Here is a 10,864-nt window from a genome sequence, read left to right as displayed (position 1 = left end):
GAAAAATCCAGCATACACTGGAAAAATTTTATAATTTTAATAATTTAATTTTAATTTAATTAAATAATTTTTTAAAATGGTGCAAATTATACATGGCTCATTGTTTTTTTTTTGTTGTTGTTGTTGTTGATAGAAATAAAAAAAAAAGATATACAAACTACTGTTGTTAAGCTTATAATGTGTACTATAATGTATGGTAACAATGGAGCAAATTATTGTTATTAAGCTCAAAAAGGAATTTTTTGTGCAGTGGCACTAAAATAGTAGCAATATGCATTTTATGTGCTCTACTTGATTGGGTGATTTAACATACCTTTTTTATACAAATTAGCACAATACAATTGATAGGACAGATGGCCTGGAGCAACGGGGTTAAGTGGATTGACTCAGCAAGGGCAGAACAGGATGGTGACATTAGTGTCTGGGTCATGCATGACTTTGACTGAACCTTGAACCTTTAGGTAGGTTAGGCAATCAGTAAATGGCATCTTGCTACCTAATTATCTGGCATATGTTGAGGATGTCACATCTTTGGAAAGCAGAGCATGTGTATTTAGGATTCTTTGGAAAATGGAAAGTTCAAAAGAACATTATAAATATCTTTACTGTTACTTTTGATCAATTTAACGTGTCACTTCTGAAAAAAGTATTAATTTCCTAAAAAAAAAATTTTGACGGACCCCATAGGTTTGAATGGTATAGTGTAAATTTTGCAAAGCACACTGGAAACATATCCCAAATAAGTCTCTTTTTTTCAGTTAAAATAGATTTTATTAAGTTGGCTCTATATTACTTTGACACAGCAATGGTGTTGCTTAAACAAAGTCAATATTCTCACACTTGGCCGGAGCTTGTCAGGTTTTCTGAGAGTCTCCATTACGCTGTCCAGCTCTTCTCTAAATCTACAAGTTCCATGCCTTCACAGTAAGAGCGAGGACGAGATACTTTCACCTGGATTTAAAAAACAGGTACGTGTCATTCAATTACAATAATATACTAGAGCAAATGTGTTCAAACTCAGTCCTGGAGAGCTGGAGTTCTGCAGAGTTTAGCTCCAACTTGCCTCAACACACCTGCCTTGAAGTCTCTAGTATGCCTAGTAAGACCTTGGATTAGCTGATTCGGGTGTGTTTAATTGGGGTTGGAGCTCAACTTTGTAGGACAGTGGCCCTCCAGGAGCAGGACTGGACATCTCTAATGTAGAATCTTTAGTGTATGTGTCTTACCGTAGTGGTATTCCTGTTGAGCTGCTGCAGCAAAGGGAATGGCGTCCATTGAATCGGCTCGATTGGCCAGCTACAGACTGACAGGTCACTAGCCTTCCCAGAATCCACCACACCATCCGCCAAGCTGCAGTTGCTGAGATCCCAACCATACTGAGAGCTGTAAGCCCAAACATACATGGAAAAATCAGGTGAACAACTTATTCTTCTTATGGTAATACTATGGTAATTTATACACTACCATTCAAACATTTGGGATAAGTTGTTTTTTTTTTCCAGCAAGGACATATTAACTAATCAAAACTGATAGTAAAAACATTATATTTCTTTATACATTATAGTGTTACAAAATATTTCTGTTTCAAATAAATTTTGTTGTTTTGAACTTTCTAATCCTGAAGAAACTGATTTTATCACTAATAATAATAAAAAATTGTTAGAATGATTTCTGAATGGACCATGTGACACTGAAGACTGGAGTAATGATGCTGAAAATTTAGCTTTGTATCACAGCAATAAATAGCATTTTCAATGAGATAAAAAAAGTGTGTAGACAAACTTTAAGTTGTCTTGAAAAAGCATAGCTAAGTAGTGTTAAAAGCTTGAAGATTGAAGGTTTTCAGTTTGAAATGAAGTTTTAATTTAGTTTTCATTTAAAAGCCAGCCAGCTAGCAAGTTAAGACAGATAGATAGATGTTGGTAGCATAATTTAGCACATTGCTAACACGTTGCTTGCATGAGTTAGCATGTTGCTAGCATGATTTAGCACATTGCTTATATGGTGCTTGCATGTTACATATAAAACCCTCTGGTTCATCAAAAAAAAACAAAAAAAAAAACAGCTAAAACCAGTTAAAACCAACCAAATCCATCTGATTTAGCAATAAATAAATAAGTAAATAAATAACCTTCTGATTTAGCAAAGAAGCTAAAAATAACCAGCTAAAACCAGCTGGTTTATCAAAAACAGCTAGAACCAGTTAAATCCAGCTAAAACCAGTTCATTTAGCAAAAACGCTAAAAAGCAGTTAAAACCAGCCAAAAAAAGTCACAAAGTGTCCAAAATCAGTTCGTTTAACAAAAACATATAAAAAACAGCTAAAACCAACTAAAACCTGTTGTTTTAGAAAACAGCTAAAACTAGCTGATTTAGCAAAAACAGCTAAAAATAAGCTAAAACCATCTGGTTTATCAAAAAAAAAAAACAGCCAAAAAACTAAAACCAGCTGTTTTAACAAAAAACAGATTAAAAAACAGTTAAAGTAAAAAAAACCCAGCCAAAACACGCTAATTTTGCAACAAAAAAAACTGTTAAAAAACATTTAAAGCCAGTTAAAACCAGCTGATTTTGCAAAAAAAAAGCTAAAAACCAGCTGATTTAGCAAACAAAAAACAGTTAAAACAAGTTAAAAACAGCTGAAACCAGAAATGCAGAAAAACACAGCCAACTTAAAAATATTAAATTGTAACAATATTTCACAATATTAAATATTTCAATCAAATATATACAGCCATTGTGAGTTTAAGAGACCTTACCCACACCAAATGTTTGAACAGTAGTGTACCATGCTACTGAAATGCATGTACCATGGTATTTATAGTAAACCATGATTTATTCAATAATACGCAAATCTTACGGTACCCGTGAGGATATACAGTGTTGAGATGTGTTCCACTACCATGGTATGTGGATACCACAGAAAGAGTGTCGTCATGGTAACAGCAGGTACGGTCAAGCGCTCTCATGTGTAGTAATTCATCCGAGCGGGTGAAGGCGGGGTTATCCAACGAGTCCTCAGAGCCTGGCCAGGACCTTCCCCAAAAACGAGCCGAAAGCTCATCAAAGTGATTAAATCTGCGATAACTATGTCCACACACAGAAAACAAAGGAATGTTATTCGAGCGTGTTTATTCCCGCTCGACCCCGTCCCTCCCTCGCTTTTAGTGCTGCTATCACAACTCCTGGTTTGTTTTAACTGGCCAATGATTTCCTGCCAACTATTTCCAATAACAAAACCAGGCCACTACAGCTAAGTGTATGGGAGTGAGTGTTTAAAATGATTGAACACGTGCTACCTGCTGCGTGTTTGTTCCACTTTGGCTTGCATTAGCATGGTTTTAAAACGGCGCACAGTGAGATAAGACAGAAGAGCCATGACTGCTGCGACAGCGAGCAGTACGCCAAAGCACACGCCCACCAAGCGCGGCCGGGTCATGCGGAGGTCACAGCGCTGACCCATAAACCAATAATCCTCTCCAACAGGACACCTTCAGAAAGAGAGTTTGCTTACTAAGACAAATTATTGGGAGATATAAAGTGACACATAAAATATGCATTTTATATAGGTAGTCTGCTATGCTATTATAGAGATCTCACTGATTTGCATTACAAGCTATCAGAATTTTTATCTTACTTTTTGGCCATAAAAATGTCAGCAACTGCATCTAATTGCATATTTTTCTCAGACTGGGCCTCTGAATAAAATCAAGTGTGAGCTCTATATACTCCTATATTATACCATATGAGCCATATAAGCCTGATGTGTCAAATACGATACTCCACAAAAACACACATGCACACTTTCAATCAACTGTTCCATTTAAAATACATATTTTTCTGACTATAGATTTCATACACTAGGCTTTACAAGGTGAATCAGTCCTGGAAAGATGATGATTTCTTCCTGTATAAATGGACAGGTCTTTGCAATTAGGATTAGATTTTATGCCGCAAAGTCAAAAATCTGACTATGCAAATCTACACTGCATGTAACTTACTGGCAGACAGGCTGTTGCCCGAGGCGATGGACACAGATGCCCTGATGTTTGCAGTATTCAGAGTGGCACACAGATGTACAGGAGGTATTGCCCTTCAAAGAAACACACTGAAACCCAGAGGGACATTCAAACAACCATTCACAAACATCTGTCTGCAAACCTGGAAAAGAAAGAAAGAAAACAAATGTATTAAGGAATGACAGGCAGTCTGATTGGTTGAGAAAGAAATAAAAGAGAGATGTAACTTGTTAAGGTCTTGTTATTCAATACTAACCTCCCACAGTAATATTCTTCACTCTAACTCCACCCACAAATATTCCTTTCTTTGGCAGTGGGTTTAACCCCGCCTCCTGTAACAGAGACTCCACCCTTCCCAGCCAGGAAAGCGCTTCCACTGTTTGGAATTGAACTACTGTTTGCAGAACTGGACCACTGATGAAAACAACCATCAAAAATCAATCAAAACCACTTATTTAACACATGCTATCATCCATTTAGATGTTTTAGATCAGGTTTTCACCTCAAAATCCCTGAGATTTTAAACACAAAATGTTATATTTTGTAACATATTAATGCTTTCATTTAGTTTCATTTTACATGGGCATTTCTACAGTATGACCGTATCACGAACACTTTGCAGTTCAGTCATAATCCACTAGGGGTCGGATACCTAAAATTTAGACAATAACTCTCTCTCCTCTCTCTCTCTCTCTCACTCTCTTTCTCTCTCACACACACACATGCACACACATAACACACATCCTTGTAGGGCAGGGATGGGGAATGTTGATCCTCCAGGGACGGTGTCCCTGCAGAGTTTAGCTCCAACCCTAATCAAACACACCTGAACAAGCTAATCAAGGTCTTCGGGATACAGGTTGGTATTTTTTTTCAAGTTTGGAGCTAAACCTTGCAGGGACACCAGCCCTGTTGTAAGGGCTCTCCACAGAAAATTTTCTACACTTTTACATTCTCATAAAATCTCATTCTGTATGATTTATAAGCTTGCTTACTCATGGGGACCTCATTTTAAGTCCCCATGAGTTGGTGTGTCTTCAGGTTTAAGTCCCCAACATTTTACAACTACAAATTCTTCTTATGTACTGACTTAATAATGAGTTTCATCAATAATTACAGTAATGCCTAGACTCTCAGTTAACCCACAGTGACTGCATATACAGTATCTAAATAGATTAATTGCAAATATATAAGTCAGTAAGGCTTTTTACCTGTGCCAGGTCACATGTTGATTGTGAAATCCAGAAAGGCTCTGCAGAAATGTCTCCACCTGCAGGAATGGATGGTTACCAACACATCATTGCAATGGCTATTTCTATTTCATATATAACTCATAACTCAATTAATATATTTCATATTTAACTAGAATGATTTCGGAAGGATCATGAAAATTCAGCTTTGCCTCACAGAAATAAATTACATTTTAAAATATATTTAAATAGAAAACAGTTGTAATAACATTTCACAATATTAGTGTTTTTACTGTATTTTTACAAAAAAAAAATGCAGCTTTGGTGAGCATAAGAGACTTCTTTCAAAATAAACAGATTACACACAAACTTTAATAATAGCATATATAAAGTAATTTAAATGGTTTCACCTCATGCAACCTCATACTAGGGGTATAATCTCTTTCCAGGACAATTTGTAAAAGTACTTGGAATGTTTTCTCTGAAAACAGAAGAACAAATGCTTTTCAGGAAGACCAACAAGATTTATGTTTACAAAGAAACGTAAAGATGTGGAAAATTAGGCATCTCAATGAAGCAAAAGTGACAGATACATTACTCACCCTTGATAATTGCTGGCTGGTCCTTCACGATAAAATAATGGTGTCCATGTGCCCACTTCTTGTCAAAGCTGGCTGCGGTAGAACGAATCCAGGATGTTTGAGTCATTGCTTGTGTAGATACAATGTGTGCTTTGGTTTGAGTAAGATATGAGCTTGTGGTCATATGTTGGGAAGGTCTGCCAGTGCTGGGTTGAGGCACTGGAAAGTGCCTACGGACCTGGACTGAAGTTGTTTCTGTGGACGTGGCGTGTGGATTCATCTGTGGGGTAGTCACTGAAGATGGGTGAACCACAGAGGTCTGACTGGTTTCCCATTGTGGAGTGGTCATACTAACAGATGCGCTTGTTGGAACAACACTAACAGTCGTACTGACCTGGGGGATGTATGGAGTTGTGATTTCCAATAATGAAGTACTCAATGTGGCAATGGTTTTGGCTGTAAAGCCATTAGTGTTTTCTGTTGATCCAGTATGAATGTCATTAAATGGAGATAAGCCAAAAGTCGTCTTTGTACTTGTACTAGTCAGAGTAGGACTGGAATGACTTCCACCTACTGTTTGACCACTGCTCATCTCATTGATATCAGTTACATCAGGAACTCCCACATTGCTCTGTGTGTTCTCAGAAGATATTGATGAATACTGAGGTGTAGATGTGTATACAGAAAATTCAGTATGCATGCTTGACTTTGATGGAGACACATCATGTTCTTCTAAATCAGTGCGGTTCTCAAATCCCACTGTAGTGCTATCTTCACCCATGAGGTCAGGAGTCACATTAGCACTAATCTGAGGACTCAAAGAAGAGATTAATCCCGGGCTGGTGATGGGACTTTCTTGTTTGCCTTGTACTGTAGATGGTAAGTACGAAGTGCATGCAATACCAAAGCAATCGTTTTCAGATGGTGACAGATCCTTGTCGCTTTCTGGGATACTAGGACTCCCAGTAGGGGTCAAGTGTGGAGGGATGGTAGTTGGGAAGGTGGTGAAGGGACTGATTTTGTTAGGGCTGTGTGACGTCTGGTAAGAGATTGACGAAGATCCAGAGCTTGTTTCTTGGGTGCTTGTGATGGTGTGTGAGATGCGGATGGTTGACGCTTCCAAAAAGTCAAAGTTGGAGTCGCAAGTGTGTTATATGAAGAGTGCATGAACTCACCTGAGGTTGTTGGTTCATTCTCAGTGGTAACATTTGGAAATGTGGAATCATCAGCCGTGTCACTATCAGAAAATGCTAATGTGTTGGTCTGAGTAACATCTGGAATCTTTGATAGTGTTGGAGGCGTACTAGTAGTGAGTACTGAATCATCATAAATTGTTTGATTAGTAATGTTTTCATCTGGATTGGTTGATCTTGGAGAGCGATCTGTTCTGTCCATCTCTGATATAGGTTGGTTGTCATCCGTGATTGTGTTTGAACTCCAAAAAACTGATTCAAATTGACTTGTCCCAGTGGATTCTGATATTGCAAACACATCCCTATTTGGGACTGTCGCTGTGATTGCTTTAGCCTTGCTTCTAAGGAAGTCTTTACGTTTATTATAATGTGGACTTACCGTCACAAAGCTGGAAGTAGGAAGCATGGAATTTGGATCATCTCTTTCAGTCGTTGTGGACTGAATTTTGGTAAATGCATGTGTATGCATGTGCTCTGAACTTCCTCTGTTCAGTTCAGTGTGTGCAACATCGTTTGTGGCTAAAAGTGCACTTGTTTTTGCCACTTCAGTTGCCTGTCTGGGTGTAGTTTGTACAGACACCAGCGGTGATTTGATTTCAGTGGAAGACTGAGCCAAAGAAGGTTCATCAGACAACATTGTGTGCGTGTTCATGTGTGTGTCAAGGGCAAAGCTGGTGTGTGTATCTGAATAAGAATGTGTGCCAGCGAATGCGAGGTCAGAGATCCAGGCTCCAGTCGTTTCCTGTCCATTGTTGGTGACTTCCTGCGGAAAGAGAGGTCTGCGCTTATCGTCCAGGTCAGACACACCTCCGCCCTGCTGTATACTCTCACCCCTGAGAGCGTGTGTTTTGGGGGCTGCATTGCTGCTTACTGGAATGTCAGGGGTGTAGGTTACATCGTTTGAGCCATTCGGAGAGGGAGACACTGGGTCAGCATCAGAGTGGGTGTAAGGAATCAAAGCGAGAGTATGACTGTCCTCTGACGTGTTCCATCCTGAGAAAAACACACGCAAAGATGAATGGAAACAGGAATTATGAGACTATTCAAGGCACAAGATTCCAACACTAAGGGAAATAAACAAAAATGCTACTACAACCTCTCACTGGGTTTTGTTCATAAACTTTTTATATACACTACTGATTTGGGGTTAGTAAAAAAAAATTGATATTCTTTCTCAAAGTGACTTACTTAAATGTAATGTGGGAAATGTTTCATCAGTCCTTTTCAAGCTCCATTCAATGATGGTTCTCCCAGTGCCAGAGAATAAAGCTTGTTCTTCTCTTTCATAGATCAGTGTATTCCCATTCCCAAATTGAATTCCAATACGAGCGCCTTTTCCAACAGAAATGACATCTATCCAAACAGTCTGATTTTCATGTGCATCAATAATCCAAGTGCATGTAACATTCAACAGTTTTTCTGTGCTGTTGCTGGTAATTCTGTTAAATAAAAGGCTGTTTGGGTGTAAAGAGTACCGAATTGAACCGCTCCTCTCTCCAACAATTTTACCTCCACAGTGTTGCCCCAAGGTCAACAGCGTGTTACCTACAGAGAAACATCATTAATATCATCACCTCCAATAAATGAAGAAGCACTACATATTTTTACCTGAAAGTTAAGTGATGAATTTCAGTGCTATTTTACATTTTCAAGTATTAGTACCTTGGAACTTTAACAGTATTTATTTATAAGGGATGTCACTGTGGTAGCTACTTTGATTCCAAGAATAGCATAGTACTATCATGGTGCATGTCCGAAAAAACATGGAGGTACTATGATCCTTGTGACACGTGTGTAAATTCTGCGGTGCATAATCAGAAAATTTTATGATTACCATCAAGATTAACATAAACCATTTAAAAACTATACTAAACACAGTTTTTCTAAAGAATCTAAAAAAGTGTGGCTAATGGACACATTTTTAAACTGAAGTTACAGTTGAAATCAAAAGTTTACATACACTTTGCAGAATGAGCAGAATGAAATGGATCAAAAATGGATGATGGAAATGGATGAAATGGAAATTATTTTTTTATTTAGTACTGACCTGAATAAGATATTTCACATAAAAGACATTTATGCAATAGAAAATACTAGCTTTGAAAATGGCCCTGTTCAAAATTTTATATACACTTGATTCTTAATACTGTTTTTTGTGATAGTTGTTCATGAGTCCCTTGTTGTGTTGTCCTAAACAGTTAAACTGCCTGCTGTTCTTCAGAAAAATCCTTCAGGTCCCACAGATTTTTTGGCATTTTAAGCATTTCTGTGTATTTGAACCCTTTCCAACAATGACTGTATGATTTTGAGATCCATCTTTTCACACTGAGGACTGATGCTTCAGAAAGAAAAACGATGCATTAAAAGCCAGGGATGCAAACTTTTGAATGGAATGAGGATATGTACAGTTTGCTTATTTTTCCTAAATATCATATTTTTTCATTTAGTACTGCCTTTCAGAAGCTACAGAAGATACTTACATGTTTCCCAGAAGACAAAATAAGATATATTTCCCATTATCTTCAAATTCCAAAAGTTTTCACCCCCAGCTCTTAATGCATGGTGTTTCCTTCTGAAGCATCATTGAGCGTTTAAACTTCTGTAATAGTTGCATATGAGTTCCTCAGTTGTTCTCAGTGTGAAAAGATGGATCTCAAAATCATACAGTCATCGCTGAAAAGGGTTCAAATACACAAAAATGCTGAAAAACCACATCTGTGGATCATTCAGTTAACACCATATTATTAAGAATCAAGTGTATGTAAACTTTTGAAAAGGGTCATTTTTTATAAATTCAACTATTTTCTCTTGTGGATTATATATGTAAACGTCTTTTATGTTAAATATCTTATTGTGGTCAGTACTAAATAAAAAATCACGTGCATTTTGTATGATCCTTCTTATTTTGGTAAAATAATTAACATTTTGTATAATTTGCAAAGTGTATGTAAACTTTCAACTGTATGTGTTTAGCATGTAAATATTTCCTTGTCTATTAATGAAATAGTCGTCTTACCTGGAGCGAAAATAAATAACAAAATATACACAAAACGACGCATTTTGCGAGCCAAAACATTCCAGGAAGGAATCCGTTCCCACAGTTAATTCCATAAAGAACATTTAACAGTTCTAAAAATGTGACGTAGACAATCGGCTATTTAAACTAGTCAAAAAAATTATATGTAACGAGCCTTAATATCGGTTTTCTCTCCGTTTTTAAAGACCGTTATAAAAGAGTCAAGTTCATCCTTCAGTCCGCCGCAGAAACCGTGTTGAACCGACCGCAGCTCACTTTATGAAGCTCGCGCGTGCATGTGGGTTTCTGTGAGCGCGCAAGCTCGCCTACGGGGTGTAGAAAACAGCATCGTGGAGACATATGATTACGATTAGGCATCTTTTTAAGAGGGAAAATGAGACGGAAGCGGTAAAACGTTAAGGGGACAGAGCAGATTTCAAGATTAGGTTAATTACCCAGGTTGTGTGTGTGTTTGTGTGAGAGAAAACAGAGAAAGTTTGTTTGCGCTCCCCTGACGAGCTTGTGCTGTCAGTTCAGACTACAAAATAGATTAACATAGAAGATCATTTAGAGATCATTGGCACGGTGTCTCAAAATAAAGAGATGACCTATTAGACAGAAGTTTGTAAGGACTGAATGCAACTAAATCAAGCAATACCATAGTATTACCACAATACTGTGTGAGGGTAGGTTAGACAGTTCAGATTTGTACACACAGTCCTTCAAAGCCAAACCAATTTCTTCTTTTGAGCTGCATTTAGCAAAGTTAACACTAAAACTATACTAAAAGGTATTCTGACATAAAATAAAAACAAAAACAAACCTTTGCTTAAAAGACAAATTGAAATCTCACTGCATTTAAAAC

General features: G+C 37.5%; 1 protein-coding gene across 1 annotated transcript; it reads right to left on the bottom strand.

Annotated features, from left to right (window-relative positions):
• Positions 1 to 730: 730 nt before the first annotated feature.
• On the bottom strand, positions 731 to 10,325 carry si:ch211-14k19.8 (mucin-4). Its single transcript, XM_051120233.1, has 12 exons — positions 10,000 to 10,325; positions 8,172 to 8,528; positions 6,966 to 7,976; positions 5,812 to 6,906; positions 5,620 to 5,690; positions 5,231 to 5,289; positions 4,276 to 4,433; positions 4,002 to 4,161; positions 3,300 to 3,491; positions 2,866 to 3,087; positions 1,227 to 1,383; positions 731 to 951 (listed from the first exon to the last, which is right to left on the bottom strand). Exons 1-12 carry the CDS (start codon positions 10,040 to 10,042, stop codon positions 877 to 879), a joined length of 3,600 nt encoding a protein of 1,199 aa, XP_050976190.1. The 5' UTR covers positions 10,043 to 10,325; the 3' UTR covers positions 731 to 876.
• Between the last annotated feature and the right edge of the window lie 539 nt (positions 10,326 to 10,864).

Source organism: Labeo rohita, chromosome 1 (assembly GCF_022985175.1).
Source record: "Labeo rohita strain BAU-BD-2019 chromosome 1, IGBB_LRoh.1.0, whole genome shotgun sequence".
Taxonomy (NCBI): domain Eukaryota; kingdom Metazoa; phylum Chordata; class Actinopteri; order Cypriniformes; family Cyprinidae; genus Labeo; species Labeo rohita.
The sequence above is the reverse complement of the archived record's forward strand: the minus strand, read 5'-3'. Positions and strand labels throughout refer to the sequence as shown.